At 47.7% G+C, this 19,975-nt stretch overlaps 1 protein-coding gene and 1 pseudogene across 1 annotated transcript in view; one reads left to right on the top strand and one right to left on the bottom strand.

Annotated features, from left to right (window-relative positions):
* Positions 1–6,571: 6,571 nt before the first annotated feature.
* Positions 6,572–19,975, top strand: part of ADAMTSL3 (ADAMTS like 3) — a 371,178-nt gene continuing 357,774 nt past the window's right edge. The window contains 2 exon segments of the mRNA XM_027089194.1: positions 6,572–7,039; positions 8,548–8,649. Of these exon segments, the coding sequence (XP_026944995.1) occupies positions 8,581–8,649 (69 nt within the window). The 5' untranslated portion in view covers positions 6,572–7,039; positions 8,548–8,580.
* LOC113610789 (6-phosphogluconolactonase pseudogene) lies at positions 9,417–10,469 on the bottom strand (annotated as a pseudogene).

Raw genomic sequence — 19,975 nt, 5'->3', positions numbered from 1 at the left:
ACAGCCAGACAAAACATTCTCTGACATAAATCATACGAATGTTTTCTTAGGTCAGTCTCCCAAGGCAATAGAAATAAAAGCAAAAATAAACAAATGGGACCTAATCAAACTTACAAACTTTTGCACAGCAAAGGAAACCATAAACAAAAAGAAAAGACAATTTACAGACTGGGAGAAAATACCTGCAAATGATGTGACTGACAAGGGCTTAATTTCCAAAATATACAAACAGCTCATACAACTCAACAACCAAAAAGCAAACAACCCAATCAAAGAATGGGCAGAAGACCTAAATAGACATTTCTCCACAGAAGACATACAGATGGCCAATAGGCACAGGAAAAGATGTTTGACATCGCTAATTATTAGAGAAATGCAAATCAAAACTACAATGAGGTACCACCTCACACTGGTCAGAATGGCCATCATTAAAAAGTCTACAAATAACAAATGCCGGAGAGGGTGTGGAGAAAAAGGAACCCTCTTACACTGTTGGTGGGAACGTAAGTTGGTGCAGCCATTGTGGAAAACAGTATCTCGTTTGCTCCTTCAGGCAGGGCTGTATCTTACCACACCGTTGTTTTCCCAGGACCTAGAACATAACCTGACAAAAATAGATTGTCAACTAATATATATTGCATTTTGCTGCATTGAACTGAATTGTTCTGTAAGGCTAAAGCTGACTGGACATAGATGGTGGCATCTGAAGGAATTTGGTTCTTCACACTCATCCATAGAACATTTTTTGCCTGAGTCTTGGTAAAGAAGGGATAAAAATGCTTAATTGGCTATCCAAACTCTCCCAAAGTGAAGTGTGTTTTGCAAAACTTAATACATAGAAATGTTTTTATTGAACTTATATTTGAAAAAAAAGACTTTTCAAGTATTTCTTTGTGGTGTTTCCAACCCAAATATTGCCAGTTTGACAGAGTAAGGGACACGTAGGGAAGTAGACTAAACAAGTGGGTCTCATTTTGTGGTGCAGGGTGAGTGACATGCCATGCAGCATGGGAGAAAATGCTTTTGTGCACAACTCTTCTTGACGACTTGTAAGAAAACCGATATCACATTTTTAAACAAAGAAGTGTACAGAGTACTTTGCACTCTGTTATTTTTGCTCAAATTAACCAATTCTGGAGAAAACCCTTGGACTCCTAGAGTTCTCAGAGATGATGTGCTAGGTGTGAATTTTTCAGGAAGCTAAGGGTGAATCGTTAAAGGAATCTATGGTGCCTGCTTTTGTTTTCCTTTTCTTACAATCTAACCCTTTGGTGAGTGAATATTTTTCTAAAATGTAGCCTGTACTTCCATACATTCATCAACAGAATCTAAGGAACAAGTGAATTCATAGATAACCTGGATTCATGAGCGTGAACACAGCCCTGTACAATGATACTGTGATACTCTCAGGCCTCAAGATGAACAAAACTGTACCAGACTTATGGTGTCTTTTATTTCTTTTGTGCCTTTTACAGTTTTCCTGTAGCACCTTTATGCTGTTAGTATCCCTTTTCTCTGGAGGTATTCTGTCCCTTTCTAATTCTAGCCTCTAATTTACCCTTGAAAACTAGATGACAAACGTGTGAGAACTATGTGCAAAGAAAGAATCAATAGTCTCAAATGAGACGTAAGTATTTGCTTATATGCAATATGCTTAAATCTGATGTCAGTCGGATGCTCAGAGGCCTTTTTTGTTCTGGTTGTGGGGAAATGAGGAGAGACTTCCAGAGCTGGGTTCTAGATTAGGAAGATGTTTCTATGTTATACAAGCAAAGTATAGAAACAATCTCTGAAGTTAAAGTGGAAGGACCTCTTAGAACTTCCTGATTTTTATATTTCACAAAATAATGGAGAAAAGTGATGCTAAGAGAGGTGAAGTGACTTACCTGGAGTCCCCCAGTGTGTGGCCAAGCCTGGACAGGTAGCACATTTCCTGACCACAGCTCCAGTGTTCTCTACACTGGCCTTGTGCCTCTGAGGGGAAGAAGATAAGGTTCTTGTCAAGGGTAAAGGGGATGAATTCAAAGGCCCTAGTAAATCCACTCTTCCTAGAGTACCTATGGTTTGCTCATGTTCCATGGTAGAGTCTATGTGCACAGATATGTCTGTGTATATGTACAGGTTTATCAGAGTATGAGATGCACATAAAACTAAGGTCAGCACCTTCCTAGCCCTGGAGACCACGTGAAAATCAGCCTCGGGTCTGGGGCCTGGAGAGTTTTCTGGCCCTGAGAAGGGTCAACAAATCCCAACTCTATTCCTTTGCAGCACTTTGGGGGACTATAGCTTTCCCTTGACCAATCCCAAAGATTTGGAATTTTCTAGAAAGAGTCTGTCTAACACCAGCTCACCGTCCTGACAGAGATTTTGACTGGCTCAGACCTCCAGTGCTGCAGCAGTCGTAATTCCTAAGCCTCCTGACTTGAAATGATGGATCTGGCACCTCTAAGAAGGCATGAAATCACGGATCTGGTATGATCTGATCCCCAGCTCCTTGGAGATCTGGGTGCAGGATGAGAGGAAAAGCCAGGAAGGGGGGGTGTGCCAAAGCACACAGGGCCCCTCACCAAGTAGAACCACTCCTGTCACACCTCCTCCCAGGGGCTTTTCTTTTTTTTTTGCTTATGAGGCAGAAGCCTTGAACACGTTTTATAAAGCAAATTTTTGTTCCAAAGAAGTACTCTGGACAGGCAGAAAACTATCACCACTGGCTGAGCCTGTTTCCCATGTGGGGCGGGGCACACCTGAGAAGCCAGTTGTGGTAGATGCTGTTGGTGCCGGAGCCCTGTCCAGACCCTCGTTGTTGACAGGTACACCCATCTCCCAGCTTATGTGAGTGTGGCAGCCCAGGGCTTATACCTGAGACCTGTTCTGGAGCATTGCCTTTGGCTTATGAGAGCTGCTTAGGAGGTTCCACCGCCATCCAGTTCCAGTGGAAGCAATGACCGTCACGTGCGTACAACAACCCAGTCCTGTTGCGTGGAGACAGGGCAACTCTATGGTGTAGCTTCAGCTCCACGATCCTTGAGGATCGGGAGAGGGCTAGACCTTCCCTGGGCACGGGCTTGCTCTGCTCTCCACCCTTCCCTATCCTGCATCCCTTGCTCCCTTACAGATCTTTCCTGTGAGAGCGCTCCCTCGGCAATCTTGCACCCCTAAGACACCATGCTCACCTGACGTTTCCCCTGATGCATCCTTCGTTCCTACTTCAGTCAGCTCTAACTTCTATAGGATTTGCCTCCAAGGGCTCCTTTTCTCCAAGCCTCCGACAGTCTTCTTGAGTGTGCTTTCCAAGTCCATCTCATGAGTTCTGCAACCAGAAAGAGTAATTCTGTATCAAGAACAAATTCAGGCCCAAGCCCTGAAGGGATGTCACCTCTCTCGTAGGGTAAAATACACACATACCCCCACAGAAGCATCAGAAGTTCACTAGCAGGAACTTCCCTGGTTCTGTCTCTCATACAAATGTTGCATTGTTGTGCTTGGCTCGTTGCAGTCACTAGGCAATGCAGGGAGTAGGGGTAGGAAACTCTGAGATAAGGGAAACCGGGAACTCAAGAAGATGGATTTCAGGGAGGAAATAGAACTTGGTTTCTTAGACCTCTCAGGATTGAAATGCACTGCCTTTGTCCCCAGGCGGTGGGGTTCTCATGCGGAGAGGTAGTCCAGGAGCTAGGCAGGGAAGGATCTGAGCCCCGTCCCCCATCAGAGATAGATCGGTTGGGCAGTCACACCCAGTGGCCTGATCAGACACTTTTTGGGGGTTCGTTCTCTTCTGTTCTTCCCACTCCCCAATCTTCCCCCACCTCCATGCCTTTGGCAATGTCTTGTTTAAATATTTGCGCAGGCTTCAGGGAAGAGGGGAGAGTGGGTGCAAACGCCTGAGGGATGGCTCTGCGTCTACACTTGGGCAGGGTGATGGAGAGCCCTTGGGTAGTTAGACGGTGAATCTGAGGACTGCACGTGTGAGGTCCAGCCCACACGTAGAGGAGGAGTAGAGGAATTTGTGATCTTGACTCACAGTGCCTTAGCCACACACGTAGGACTGACTGCAAGACCTGCTAGGGTGAACAGAAGGCAGAACTTCCAGCAGGGAACTGGTGTTTTCCCTTCTGCTTTTCACTACCGACCAGCTGTTCCTTGAGGGGGCTGGCCGGATACTCAACGGCACTTGTGGGAGAGCAAGCCTCAGCCCTGGCCTCCCTACTATATGGCCACGCCCTAGAGGCTCCAGAATCAATAGTGCCCAGGGGAAAATGAGACAGGAGCCACTAGTACTTTAGAGCAGAGCAGCTCAGATGTTGCCAACACCCCCACCCGCCCCCACCCCAGAGGCCTTCTCAGTGCCTTCCTGAGTCACGGGAAGTGCAGGGCTGCCACTGCACAAGCACGTCTCTTTGAATTCTCCATTTCGTCTTGAATATGCATGTAATTTTTGCAATGGACTCCATTTGGGAACGTGAGTGACGTGAGAAGCGGTATAGTCTAGTTGCTAAGAACATGCAGGGTTTAAATCTTTCTACATCAGTCTCCTCATTTGTAAAGTGGAATAAAAGTTATACCTACCTCATAGGCTGGTGTGGTGACTGAGTTAATACAAGCAAAGTACCTGGAACGGCACCTGGTGCATTGTAAGTGTTTGGAAATGTTAACATCATTATTCCTCTACCCTACCTTGATAGGAGAAGTGCAAAGTCAATCCTCATTATTTGCAGATTCCATATTTGTGAACTTGCCTATTTGCTAAAGGTTATTTGCAGCCCCCAAATCAATGCTTGCAGCACTTTCATGGTCCTCTGATGAGGGGTGAACATTTGGAGTTGCCTGATATGCATTTTCCCAGCTAAGGTCCATCAAGGCCATGCTCTGCCTTCTTGTTTCAGCTCTCATACTGCAAACAGGTACCCTTTGAGGGCCTATTCAGTGCCACTTTTCACATTTTGGTCTTTTTTCTTGGTGATTCTGCTGTTTAAAATGGCCCTCCAGAGCAGTGCTGAAGTGCTGTCTAGTGCCCCTAAGCAGAAGGCGGCTGTGATGTGCCCTGTGGAGAAAATCCTTGTGTTAGATAAGATACCCGTGTTAGATAAACTTCATTCAGGCACGCGTTGTGGGTTCAGTGTGAATGAATCAATACATATTAAGCAAGATGTCTTTAAGGAGAAACACACATATGTACTGATTGGTTCACGAGAATGTGGTGACCAGAGGCTGGCAGGAATCTAACCCTGTATCTTCCCCAGGATCAATGGTCTGGTATTCCCAAATTCACTATAAAGTTCCCTTTACTTTATAAGAACATAACTGATAATGGTGAATAGGAGAATCGACTGTACACGGGTGCATTCTTTCTGGTTTAGCCCAGCCCCCCCCCCCCCCCCCAATGACTAGTCTCCCCACGGCCGCCTGCTCCTCTGCCTCCTTCATACTGAACGTCCTCTGCTAACTTCCCGCAAGATTCCAGCTGTTTTACATGGACCGCCCTGGAGATCCTCCTCTTGGCCAGAGGAAGTCACCGAGTTAAGGAAGGCAAGATAGGGGAGGTAGGCGTGCAGGGCCAGCTCCTCTCCGTAAAGCTCTAACACCACCTGTAATGTACCAAACACAGAACAGGCAGGAAAGCAACTTCAGAGATGAACAAATGGAGGCTTTAGAGAGAAGAGAGATATGGGCTCCAACCCTGACTTTGCAACTCACTGTGTACAAGTTATGTTATCCCCTGGGCCTCAGCTTTCCCATCAATGAAATGCGTATAATGTTACTGTCACCACGGGGCCCTTGTGAAGATAAGCTGCACATAAAGAGCTTGGCACGTGGCTGGCACACACTAGGCACCCAAGGAAATGATGACTGTGGTAGGACTTAGCCGGGGGCATAGTGAGACTTTCAATCCCGGGCCCTTGGATTTATACCTCTGAGATTAGGCCAAGGCCAGGGACAAGCGTTCCACCTTACTTCACTTCCACAAGTCCACGAGGAAATTCACCCCAGTCCCGGTGCCTGACACCTCCACCCCAAATCCCAAGCCTGGGCACCCCATGGTTTGGGCAGCTGAGCAGCTCTGTTACCCAAGCTCGGCTCATAGGAAGTGGCACCAGGTACCCGCTTACGAGGCACCCCTACTGGTCGGTCGCTGGTGGTCCCTGGCAGCCAAGAGTCCGGGTGGTGAGTCCACCGGCCCCTGCACAGGATCTGCGCTGGGCGCCTCCGGAGGCAGAGGCGGCGCAGGCCGGGTGGGGCCACTGGTCTCCGACTTCGGTCACGCCTGGCCGGAGCTCCGGAGGCTCGCAGGCACGAGCCAGCGGTTCCGGGCAAGCCTCCGTGTGGCCGCTGGGCCTGACTTAGCAGAGTCGGCGCCGGGGCCCTGGCGGGGCGGGTGGAGGCTCGGGGAAATGCGGGGGTTGGGGGAGGGGGCGATGGCATCCCCGCTCCCAGCTCCGGCTGAGGCGGAGCGCCCCGGCTGGCTCGCGGCGCAGCGGCCGCCTTTCCCCTGCGCGCCTGCCGGCGGCGGCGGTGGCGGCGTCGGCAATCCCGGCTCTTGGCACCACGCCTGGCGGCCGGCCCTAGGCGAGGAGTGGCTTCCAGGAAGCGGGCGGCGGAGCGTTCCAGCCGAGTCTCGCCGTCGCCGCGGCCCCGCGCGCTCCGAGCGGCCCGGCCCGGCCCCTCACGCACTCTCTTCACGCCCCCGCACGGGCGGAAGGCGCGGGGCCGACGCGAGGGCGGGCGGGCGCCCGGGCGCGCCGTGCACTTGCCGGGCGGTGCAGGTGGCGGCGCGCGCCCTCCGCCTCTGGGCCCCCGCCAGCGCCTTGCTCCGCACGCCCGGAGGGGGCGGGAGAGGCGGGGCGGCCCCGTCCCAGCCCCATTTAACTTCTCGGCGGCGGCGGCGACTGCGGCGCCGCGGGCTGGAGGCCAGCGTCGGGGAAGGTCCCGGTCCCGGATTCCGCACGAGGTGTTGACTGGGCCGCTTCTGTCCGCCTCTCCTCCGCGTGCGCCGAGCCCGCGCGGCCCGGGCTGCACGTCCCAGACGCTTCTGCGGCGCCAGGTGGGTGCTAGGAGCTCGGCGCCCGGGGGTGGGAAGGCTCTCTCCGGGGGAGCAAGACGGGGCGGTGGCTTCTGAGCGGGGTTGCGGGGCTCCGAGCGGGAGGGTGCACTGCTGTGTTCCCGGGAGCTTCAGGACCGGGGCGCTCGGCAAGGCTCGGAGACCTCGGGCCGGGCAAACTCCCGTGGGGTCCCGGTGGTTTGGGGGAGAGACATTCAGGGGCGCTTGACTGCGGGGAACTCCACCGGGTTGGGGGTTTTCAGATTTGGGACTTTCTAGGTAGAAAACGGGCTGACAGCACCTAGTGGTCTTGGGCGTCGGAAGGTCCGGCCGGTTGGCAAGTGGGATGCGAGCACCTAGAGCGCCAGGGGCTGAGTGACGCGCCCGCTGTGGCAAGTGGACGTGCGGGACTGGGACGCGGCGGCGGCGGGGGCCCGGGGACTGTGAGGCGGCGGGTAGTCGCGGGGAGTGCGCGCCGGGACGGCTGCTGTGAGCGAGCGAGCGAGCGAGCGAGGGGGCCGCACGGTCCCAGGGCCCCGCACTGGCCACCTCCCTTCGGCCCAGAGTCGCCGCCTCAGGTCGGAAACAGCAGCACATTTGCGGATCGCATTAGGCCGGGCCCTTAATGCTTTCTCCAGATGGAGAGAAGCCACCGACCCGCCCCCGGACACCGGCTCCGCCAAGGCGCCCGCGAGGCGAAGCGAGAGGCGAGGGTGACCTCGGCTTTTCGGCTTTTCCAGGCTCGCCTCGTTCTGATTTCCCTGCAAACTGTCAGGAGAACTCTGAAGAAAGCCCCCGCTGCCCTCCTGGTCTCAGAGGGCCTCTGCTGGTTTGCCCTCATCTACTTTTAGGAGATTGTGCTAGTATGGCCCTGAGACTGTGCCCTCCGAACCTCCCTTAGCTCAACTCTCAGGCCTCTCTCCGAACCTCCCTTAACTCAACTCTCAGGCCTCTCTGGCTGCAGGGCTGAGGCTCCGAGGATGAACGGTGTCCTCTGGTGGGGAAAGCCTTGAACCGTCAGAAGACCTGCATTCCAGTCCTAGAAAAGTCACCGTCTTGCTGTGTGACCTTAGGCAGTTCCCTTCCCCTCTCTGGGCTGGCTTAGTTGGGCTTAGACTCAGTTTTGCCTGAAGCAGCGGAAGCTGGCAGGTGCCCTAACCCTTGGCTCCATGCAGCCTTCCTGAGTGGGATGCCAGTAGCCACACCCTGCTTCTGACACATGGGCTGGGAAGTGGCTGGTGCAGAGATGGCTCAGCTTCTGGAGGGCTGGAGGTACGGGTTGCACATTGGAGGCTGGTCTAGCTGCCCTCCTGACTTTGATGTGGACTCCTCCTAAAGAGAACCCCAGAGAGACTGTACCCTGTAATAGGTAGCTCCATCCTGGGCCAACACAAACCTTTCCAAGACATTGTGTGGGGCTCAGGGTTCCTGCCTTTGGTTGGTCTGTTAAGTCATGAGTGCTGCCACTGGGTCCAGAGCTGATTGGAAACCAAATCTTTCCTCCTTTTTAGGCGGCAAGTGAGCTGCCCAGGAGACCGGACTCCATGGCTTCCTGGAAGAGCCCCTGGTGGCTGCTGGTACGGATGGTCTTCATGAACTCTGCCCTCCTGCAGGTAATAGGGAGGGGAAGGGGAATGGTAGGCATCTCCCTGTTTACTTAGGAGTTTCAGTCTAGATCACCTAAGATGTGGTATGATTAATGTTCATCTTATACCAAAGAGAACTAGTTGTTTCTTACCTCCAGCAAATGGTATTTCTGGTTGGCTTAGCTGTAAGCATAATCCAATCCCTTGGGTCCTCTCCGAGTCCTGATACCACTGTGCCTGATACCACTGTGGATGCTGTATATGAGTGATAACTTGGGGCTGTGATGGATCCTGTCTTTTTCAGTCTGGAACGGCTGTCTGCATGTGCACTGTAGAGACTTGGCTGCTATAGGCCAGGACACAATGATTGGGCAGAGGCCAGGTTGTGGCATTAGCTCAGCCACTAAATAAGTATTGTGTTTACGTCTATCAACACATATCACACTGTTTTGCAGTCCTCCCTCCCTCCCTCCCTCTCTCCCTCCCTCCCTCCCTCCCTCCCTCCCTCCCTCTCTCTCTCCCTCTCTCCCTCTCTCCCTTCCTCCCTCCCTCTCTCTCTCTTGCTTTCTTCAAATGCTCTTTTTAATAACTGTCACCCAGAGCCACGGGCCTATGGGTTGAGCCCCTGGGCAGGGCTGGTGGCCAGACCCTATCGGCTTCCAGTGGCACTACAGGGCTTTTCTAAAATAAAGCCTGGAGTGGGCTGGCAGCGGGTCCCAGCCCTGGAAGGTCCCACCTACTTGGGCTGTGCATGGTCCCAACTGCAGCATCTCTCGGGCGCCGGGTTACAACGGTTACAACGTGGAATGCTTCCTGAAGGGCACTCGTGGTCAGGAGTCCGGCTGCTGCCTCGTCCAGGAACCAGCAGAATTTCCCAGTTCGGGGCTGGACTGGGGCTGCGGGGAGGGGGTTTTCCTGCTTGTCGTCCAAAACGCGCTTCAGAATGTCTGCCTTGCCTGCTGTAGTTGCCACAAAGACGACACTTGGAGCTGCCTTCAACACGGGAAGTGTGAGGCTTCTGGGGAGTCGCCGATGGGGGGGCCACCAAATTCTCCCGCTCCTGCAAGGGGGAGTGGCCGGGGAAGAGTGAGCAGGTGTGGCCATCGGGACCCACACCCAGAATCAGCAGGTCGAAAAGCAGAATGGAGTCCCCTCTTAAGGCCTGTCTCACCTCCTTGGCCGAGTCCTCAGCCACCTCCTCTACAGGCAGCGCGGGGTTAATGGTGATCACCTGGTTGGCGGGGCTGGGCAGTGTGGAGAGCAGGTGGGGCTGCTGGAGGCCATCAGTGCTCTCGCAGTGCTCCAAGCGCATGTCGGAGAAGCCCAGCGTCCAGCGCGCAAGGCCGGCAGGCCCGGTGCAGGCAGCGGCAGCGGGCAGCTCGTGGGCCTGCATCGATTCGAGGCTGCTGCCGGACAGACCGGGCGCCAATTGGCCTTGGCCCCGCGCCAGGCGCTGTTCCACCAGTTGTGCCAGCGACGGACCCAGCTCCTGCGGGCTGGAGAAGACCAAGAAGAGGCTGCCAATGCGCCTGCGCTGCAGTCTTTTCTTTAGCATCCTGTCTTTCCCACCAGCCCCAGGGGGACCCAGCTCAAGCATCGCATCCCTCAGTTACCCACTGGACAGACTCAAACGAATGGAGCTAGCGTTGCCTGAGAGACAATAGGGAATGGCGGAGACTGTGGCAAAGTTGATGGTACATGCTCCATCTATTAAGAACAATCTCTACTCAGCTCCAGCTGATCATTGCCAAGGGAGAATGCACACTCAGGATTGCTGGATCGTACTATTTTGCAAGACAGCTGTTTATCCAGACTTCCTATGCTGTCTCTCAGTTGTTAAAGCATTGAAAGCCAGACATATATATTTGTAGACTAGATTCAGCCAAGCAGTTTGTACCCCCAGATCTAAAGGTGCAGAGCACATCTTGGTGTTGTGTCCTGAGTTATGCTGCTAGCCCATACCGTACCTTGTGTGAATTAGAACATGCTGGTCCATACGGTATCTTGTGTGAATTAAAGCAAGGCAACCCCTCCTCGCACATGGAACTTCTCATTACATGGCTTGGTGGCCTCTGTACTCCCAGGGCTGGCAAAGGGCCTGGCATGTAATAAGGGCTCTAACGTCTATTAGATGAGCATATACACGTATATAAAGAGATCCACCCTGGGATAGATTAGTCAGACTTCTCTGCTTCTCGTTTCACTCCTGTACTTAGTGTTTCTAAGGCCTCTTTCAGCTCCAGTGTCCCATGATTTCGGGGGCTCATGCAGAGCTGGTTAGTGAGGTACATCTTCTCCCCCATTATTCATTTTATTGGTGCTACCCCATATTCACATTTCAATAGATAGCTTTTATTAGAACACATGTTAATATTTTCAGGGCAACTTTAGGATTTCTGTGGTCAGCGAGGTATAGTGTCGGGGCAAAAGGATGGAGACGTGCTTTTCCATCCCATCAGCAGATCTGAAACAGGCTGTGAGAGCTCCAGAGATTTGTTCCTGGTCAAATGAGGCTGAGTCTTCAAGGCACCGAGTTTCATTTTGCCTTCTTCCACCCTATAAAATTTAAATGTGTTTTGAGGCAGTCTGTTGACCTTTGGCCAAGGGCAGTGTTTGCCCAGCTTGAGTCACGCACTGACCTCTTTTGCATTTTTCCATATCTTTGTGCCGCTGCAGCGTTGTTTCCATGTACTGGGGCAGTGTGCACAGAAGGCTGTAAGCGGAGATTTCAGGCCAGCGGTCTTCATCATCCGCAGCATCAGCTGTTGGAATCCCAACTCCACCACTTCAGGGCCTGTTATACAAACGTCTCTGCAGCTCAGTGTCCACATTTGTAGAGAGGGGGTGTCTACCTCATAGAATTTTCTGGAGGAGGTAATCCATTGTGAATAGGAAAAAAGTAACAAGCAAAATGAAAACTGTCTGGCATGTAGTAAGTGTACGAAGTCAGTGCTGTTGCTGTATTAACCCTTTGAAACAAGCGAGATGCCTGTGATTTCTGCTGGGGATGTGGCTGGTCCCATCACGGGGCCTGGAGAATGTTCTAGGCAAGGCTAAGTCAGTTTGGGGTGCCCAAGGGTTGGACACTTGGTTATCTCCCTAGGGTCAGCCTGAGTTTGAGTCAAAGCTGCTCCTCTGAGGTATCTTGGGATTTGGGTGTCTGGAGGGCCCTTGGGGGTCTTCTTTGGTCTCTCCCCTTCCTTATAAGTGCTGCCATCAGGAGGCTGGTGGAGAGTTAATAGCCGTGTGAGGCTGAGCTGCAAGGAGCAAGGAATGTGCCAACTCATTTAATAAAAACTAGATTTTCTTTATTAAATCAGCTAAAACTGAAACCTTTATATTCACTGGCCACAAATAATTGTGATAGATTGCAGAGCAAGCCATGAGGTCAGCAGTCTCGTGTTTCTCTAACTCGTTCTTGACTGTTTCTGGAGGAGCTCACCGTTTCCCTCACTCAGGCAGCTGGAAAGGCCTCCCATCTTCCGGTTACACCCTGGCCCTGGGAGCTTCCTGTTGCTCTGGGCCTGCTCCTTAGGGACCCTGATCTTCCCTGAGAAGACAGGTGCTGCTGTTCCAGCTCTCTCTTCCAGCCTTCTTCATTGAGAAGTCTCAACTCAGGGGGATAGAAATATGGAGCAAATCATGGGCTCCAGCCCTGCTTTGCCAAATCCATTCCATTTCCATGCCTCGTGCAATCTTGGGCAGATTCCCTTTCATTTATTAAAAGTCCAGTCCAATTTAAAATTTTGATTCCCTGCTTGATTTAAATCTTATCTCCCTTCTGTCTAGTCTAGCCTTGACACGTGGCTCCAGGTACCTGAAGTGGGGTCGTACTGTGGTCCATTCTCTTCTCACCTCAACCGGTGGTAAGGACTGGTGTGGGGTTCTTTCTTCCTTTTAGTTATTCTCGGTCCAGCTGGGGTTGGGAGCAAGGAGAGGGGATGGGGAGAAGGTCAAACAGCTCTTGACTTAACTGGATGCCTCTCTCTGGTAGTTGTCACCGTCTCTAGCTCTCATGGACTCTCTGCCCTCTGGGTAGCACATGTAAATTCTTCAGAGCGCTCTGCAGGACCTGCCTTTCCTGAAGCAGGAGGTCCAGCTCCGGCTTGCCTCGTGCTGCTGGGATCTTCTTGCCTCCAGGCAACCCTGTTGGGTGGGGTGCTGGCAGGATGGCTTAAACCCGGTTCCTTTGGTATTGTCCACTTAATCCACAGGAAGTGCTCACATCCTTGCTGTGCAGTTGGTGGGGGTGTGGGATGCTCCAGCGCTGGCTCCTCTCTCTGTCCTGCCAACTGCCTTCAGTTCTCTGGTCCTTGCTCTGCTAGGACAGATCAGTGGATCCAGTCTAAGCTCATACCCACCTGGAGAGAGGATCGCCAGTCTCTCCTTGCAGGCATCCCCAGTCTCAATGAGTGATTCTTTTATTTCTTCAATACATCTCAGTCCTCCTTCTTAGAGGGGAAGGAGTGAGGTGGTAGCTGGTATCCCTTCTTAGGGAGCTCTCAGGGAGAGGTCACCTTATGTTGGTAGCCCTCTCGAGAATGTGTGTACTTAGCTCCTCCTTATCACGAGCTTTGCCCCCTAAATTCCAGTGTTTTGGCATTGGGAAGGGTCAGCATCTTGATACTAAAATTAGACATGTTGGTTCTAGTCCTAGGGCCATGCTGGTCTTGGTGGTAGTTCTGGTCTCTGATTCCAGTGGTTCCGGTCTGATGTTTTAAGTATTGTTACGTTAGGTGGTTCTGGTCTCAGAGGTTCTCTCTGGCATTGTTTTTGGTCTTGTCGCTGTTTCTGATCTTAATCATTATGGTTTTCATCAGTCCTGGGGTTGGGAGTGGTTCTGGTCTCAGTGATTCCGGATATCTTGGTGGTTCTGGTCTTGGTGGTGTTTTTGTCTCCGTGGCTGTTACCACGGTGGAAACTCCAGTATTAGTAGGTTCATGTCTTGGTGTTGGCTGTGGTTTTGGTGGCATTGGTGGCAGTTCTCCCGCTGTGACACCACCAACATTAATCCTAACGTTCGCTTTCACTCCATCTCCTTTAAATCAGAAGTCAGAATCCACACTTGGGTGTTCGTTGTGAGTTACAGAAATCCCCTGGCTCCTCCAAATCACTCTTCTGACCCAGGAGAAGGAGGTAGCACATTCAGTCTGAGACGGTGGCCTGTGTCAGTTCCCTCGTGACTGAATCGGGTCCTCCATGAGCCTTGGTTACAGATCCATAAACACTTGGATTCACCCTTTACAGTAGCTTCTTATGATATCAGTTAATTTGTGGTAGGACCTTTTGTTTTTTCATCCTTTTCATCTGTTTCTTTCTTTGTTCTCATATGCATGATCGCCATATCTTCTGATCATCCTTCCACAGAACTCTCCAGGCGAGTTCTGTGACACTTTTCCCGCTGTCCCCTATGCAGGGAAGACGTTTAAGAGAATAACAATCAATTGATTGAGCTCATTGTCATCACTTGACACTCTGTGTCTAGAGGCCCTGACCTCTAGCAGATAAATTATGCAAATAAAACATTTAAATTGTAGAAAAATTGGGAGCTTCCCTGGTGGCGCAGATAAAAAAAAGTCTATTATTTTACATCAACTGTTAAATGTAAACATTGAAAATAAAAGACAATTTTGATAGCTTAGTTTTAGCCTTCCTCCCTCCTCTCTCTCTTTTTCTTTCTTTCTCTCTCTCTCCCTCCCTCCCTTCCTTCCTTCCTTCTTTCCTTTCTTTCTTCCTTCCTTCCTTCCCTTCTTTCTTCTCGGTAACCTCACTAAAATGGAAGACACCCAGTATTTCTGAGAGGTTTCTGTCAGCCTCTTCCATGAGCTGCAGATCAGTATATCTGTGAGCTGCTACTTAGCTCCACCAGGATATTCCTTGCGGACCTCAGACACAATATTTCCTAAATGGAAATCCTCACCACCCACCCAGCTCTGTCTCAGTGCCTGGATTCTCCATCTTCTAGTCATTTGACCCAGAATCCTGGGGCCACTCTAGATACCTTCTTCTCTGTTGCCCCTGCCCTGTACCCATCCGGCCACTAACTTCCATTTGTTCCATCTCAGAAATATCTCTTAGGGACTTCCCTGGTGGTCTAGTGGTTAAGACTTCACCTTCCAGTGCAGGGGATGCGGGTTCGATCCCTGGTCAGGGAGCTAAGATCCCACATGCCTTGCGGCCAAAAAACCAAAACATAAAACAGAAGAAAATTGTAATAAATTCAATAAAGACTTTAAAAAAAGAAAGAAAGAAATGTCTCTTTAATCTGTTTTGTCCCCTTTGTTTCCACTGACACTGTATGTTTGAAGAGTAGGGTATTTGACAGCATGGGGTATGAAATAAGGATGAACAAAGATAGTTCGTGGCTACACTGGGGAGGACCTTGCTGAGCACACTAAATAAATTAACGATGAAGAGGACTTGATTCAGTGGGCAGCATGGAGTCCTGTGGGCGTTGACCAGGAGGTGATGGGAGACACCAGTAAGACTCCATTGGACCACTGGGAACACACTTGAGTGAAAGATACTTGGGATGCCGCTGGCACCAGTGCAGGTTGGGACTGATGAGAACTTCAGCTCAGTTCGCAAGAGAGCATGGGGCCGTGGGGAGGGGGGAGTAGTCCTCAGCAAGAAGATGTGATTATGGGCACCATTTTAGAACCTGAAGGGATAGAACTTGACAAGTGATTATGTGGGACTGAGAGAGAAAGAGGGAAGAATTGAAGATTCCTTTAGGTTCTGAACTAGTTTTAGGGACACACGAAGGTGAAAATTCACCCTGATCTTGTGAAATTGTCAGTTATGTTTGAGAGAGTAGCTTCAGGGGAAGCTGTGGATTGCAAAATGTGAGGAACTGAATAAGCCTCTTTAATAAGTTGTGCTGGGAAAACTGGGCAGTTACATGTAAAAGAACGAAATCAGAACACTCCCTAACACCATACACAAAAATACACTCAAAATGGATTAGAGACTTAAATGTAAGGCCAGACACGATAAAACTCTTAGAGGAAAACAGGCAGAACACTCTGTGACATAAATCACAGCAAGATCACCTCCTAAAGAAACAGAAATAAAACCAAAAATAAACAAATTGGACCTAGTGAAACTTAAAAGTTTTTGCACAGCAAAGGAAACCATAAACAAGACGAGAAGACAACCCTCAGAATGGGAGAAAATATTTACAAACGAAGCAACTGACAAAGGATTAATCTCCAAAATATACAAGTAGCTCATGCAGCTCAGTATCAAAAAAACAACCGAATCCAAAAATGAGCAGAAGATGTAAATAGACATTTCTCCAAAGAAGATATACAGATGGCAAACAAACAAATGAAAGGATGCTCAACATCATTAATCATTAGAAAAATGCAAATCAGAACCAGAGTGAGATATCACCTCACACCAGTCAGAATGGCCATCATCACAAAATCTACAAACAATGCTGGAGAGGGTGTGGAGAAAAGGGAACCCTCTTGCACTGTTGGTGGGAATGTAAATTGATACAGCCACTGTGGAGAACAGTATGGAGGTTACTTAAAATATTAAAAATAGAACTACCATACAACCCAGCAATCCCACTACTGGGCATATACCCAGAGAAAATCATAATTCAAAAAGAGTCATGTACCACAATGTTCATTGCAGCACTGTTTACAGTAGCCAGGACATGGAAGCAACCTAAGTGTCCATCGACAGATGAATGGATAAAGATGTGGCACCTATATACAATGGAATATTACTCAGCCATAAAAAGAAACGAAATTGAGTTATTTGTAGTGAGGTGGATGGACCTAGGGTGTGTCAAACGGAGTGAAGTAAGTCAGAAAGAGAAAAACAGGTACCGTGTGCTAGCATATATATGGAATCTAAAAAAAAAAATGGTTCTGAAGAACCTAGGGGCAGGACAGGAATAAAGATGCAGATGTAGAAAATGGACTGGAGGACACAGGGAGGGGAAAGGGTAAGCTGGGACGACGTGAGAGAGTAGCATTGACATATATGCACTACCAAATGTAAAGTAGATAGCTAGTGGGAAGAAGCTGCATAGCACAGGGAGATCAGCTCAGTGCTTTGTGACCACCTAGAGGGGTGGGCTAGGGAGGGTGGGAGGGAGACGCAAGAGGGAGGGGATATGGGGATGTATTTATATGTATAGCTGATTCACTTTGTTAAACAGCAGAAACTAACACACCATTGTAAAGCAATTATACTCCAATAAAGATGTTAAAAAAAAAGGAAATATGTAATACTCTTTGAGAAGGAAACAGGATCATTAGGAAGCTTCTTCTGAGCAAAGTGAACACTTCAGTATATATGCACTGCAAAGGGAGGCAGCAAGGAGAAAGGGAGGGATTAAAGATCCAGGAGGAAAAAACCAATTGTATGCAGTTATTTCATAACAGAGAAAAAAAAAAGTAGGCAGTGTTTCCCCTCTGCATTGCTAATGGATCCTAAAGCAGCAGAGCTAACATCTTTTGGAAACCACATTTCAAGGTTTATGATTGTGATTGCTCTCAGTTTATTTTTACAAAGATGCTAATTTCCATAAGTAGCATGGAAGCATACAGCAATTTCCTCTCCCAAGTATTTTATGCAATTACTTTCTGGAATTTGTCAGCACTGAACAGCTCCAGCTAATGTATGCTATAAATTATTGTGGTCAAATGCTCAGAAATTCATCTGTTCTCCAAGCCTTCATTTACAAATATAATAACATGTTATGTTGAAAAAAAATTTTTAAAAGGAAGAATTACTCTATTTTATTAATAAAAACTCATTTATAGTATTAAAGGTCTCTTTAAAATCTCTTCACTTTCTCTTTTGAAATTTTCATTTTCCCCCTGATTTAAAAACATAAACATATTCATTATAAAAAAATGTGGAAAACACAGGAAAGGACAAAGATGAAAAAAAACCACCTTTCATTCTAACAGTTGGTAGGATTTTGTTGCATACATTTCCAATATTCTTCTTAGAATATTAACATATATATGTATCTTTTAAAAAGTGGTTACACTGTATTTTGATTATAGCTTTGTAAAGATTTAACAACATGAGGAATATTTCTACATGTCATTAAATATTTTTATTTTAATATTTAATGTCTTCATAGTATTGCATCATTTGGTGTGCTATATTTTATTAACTAATTCTTTTACTGCTGAACATTTAAATTCATCAGTTTTTTGCTGTTGCAAATAATGCTGCTATGAAAATATGTTTGCAGATCCATCTTTGCTCGCATTTATTATTATTTCCTTTGAAAACATTTCTAGGAAGATATTTATTGAAGCATAATCTTGGGGTCAAAAGCTATGTGCAGTTTTAAGACCTTTGATTTATACTATCAAGTTGCCTTTCAGAAAGCGTCTATCAATGTGTACTCTGCAATAGTTGGCAATATAAGATTTAAGGAAATCTTAGTAGTGAGAGATTCTTAAAAATACTTTTGGGCCATTCGTATTACTGCTTTTGTGTATGGTCTCCTTGAGACATTAGAAATAGAATAAAAGATTTTATCTTCATATTTTTCTACTGAGGATTTCTCATTAATTTGTATATGGCTTTTTATATGTAAAGAATATGAGTCCTTTGTCTTTAATATGCTGCAAATAATTTCCCCATTTTGTCATTAATATTTTAATTTTATTTATGTTTTTGATAAATTGACATTTAAAATTTTCAAGTCGCCTAGTCTAGGAATCTCAATTTAAGAATTCTTTGCCTTTGCATCATGCTTAGAAATAAACTCCTACTGAGAGAAAATAGGTGTAATCTATGTTTTCTTCTAGTCTTATATTTCTTTTTAAACATTAAAATTTCTGTCAGTTGCTTCCTGTGGTAATATCATACTTTTAAAGTTCTTATAGCTTTGTAATGTGTTTAGTAACTACTAAGGCATGACTTTTCTCTTCAGTATTATAGTTTTGACCAGTCCAGAAGGTCTTTAAAGTTATTTGGGCAAGTTCCAAGAACAAAAACCCTGTTGTTTTCAATGGCAATGGCATAATGGAGGTGTAACAAGTTCCTTCCCTCAAAACTATATAAAACAAACAAACAGCAACAAAAAGAACGAAGTTTTTCTCCATTAAAACAAGGAGATGGTACCTGTTTGTAAACACGAACTCTGAAGTACTGTTTTCTGAGTACTGTGAAATCTAGACCTGAGTGAGAGAGGACCCTGCAGGCTGACATGTGTCTCCTTGCGTTCTGAGCAGGACAGAGGTTTCCCTAATGAGGACTGTCACAAATTGTGCCTATCTAGTAAACTTTTGGTAAGAAGAGTGAAATTGAGGGCCTTGATGGGACACAAAAATAAGCGGGTATTGTCCCCAAAGAGGCCTGGCTTGACACCAAAAATGGCAAGGGACATAGAGTTGAAGGGGAGAATTGCTGATACAGAATTTTTATCATCTAGTTGTATAACATAAACTCCTACAGGGAGAGACCACGGAAGGTGGAGTGGGATAACGTAGGGAGGAAGAAAACAGCACTTTTCTGACCAAAATACTGTGGAGTAAGGGGGTTTCTCGAGAACCTCCCTGACTGTTGGATGTTGAAAATAAAAGGAAGGTGTAGCTCTAGAGAAAAGGAAAGCACGTCTTTAGTAAGAGAAAGAGCCCGACAACAGTGCAGAATCGAAGCTGTGGACTAGTCTAGTTCACCCCCTGTCTCATACCTCATGTCATCCTCCTGCCGTTTTTCAGCAAACAGCCGATCCCATTACAAACAACAAATAGAGCGCGTGCAATGGAATAAGCAACTGGGGACATACTAGACAGAGTGGGTCTCCTATAAGAGTGAAGTAGAAAACAAACATACACGTGATTATAGAAAAATGGTAACAAAGGAGATCTAACATACGTTAATATTTCTTAAAAAGAACAGGAAAAATTTCAACCATATAATCAAAGAAAGCTTTTCCCAGTCTTTTTCTTAAGGTCTTTGTCAATATTGATTCTGTATTTTTTGTCATTGAGTATTACTGAAGAGAACTCTGGCCAATCTGATTTTTAACCCTTGTATGTGCCTCACTTTGTCTGCCATGATGCGTACATGATTTCTTCCTTATTCCAAAGTCCATATTTTCATCTGGATATAATGTAAATAATTTTTAATCTTCATAAGCATGTGTGCATGTGTTTCAGGAAAGGTTTTTTAATGTGGTCCTCAAATCTGTAATGTTTTTACAATTTTTGCCATTTTTTTCCTAAGCTTACTTTTTCTGTTGTCTTAAAATGTTTTCTTTAAATTCTTGTATTTCTTCCTGAACTTTTTTAAAGCAAGATCAGGTTGTTTATAATTTATTTGTGATTTTTTTGGAGTAATTTATCTAGAGATACGTGTTCATTGA

This window comes from Aethalodelphis obliquidens, unplaced genomic scaffold (genome assembly GCF_003676395.1).
Source record: "Aethalodelphis obliquidens isolate GAN/ISIS:26980383/991018 unplaced genomic scaffold, ASM367639v1 scaffold65, whole genome shotgun sequence".
Taxonomy (NCBI): domain Eukaryota; kingdom Metazoa; phylum Chordata; class Mammalia; order Artiodactyla; family Delphinidae; genus Aethalodelphis; species Aethalodelphis obliquidens.
This window is presented reverse-complemented; position numbering and strand designations above follow the sequence as displayed.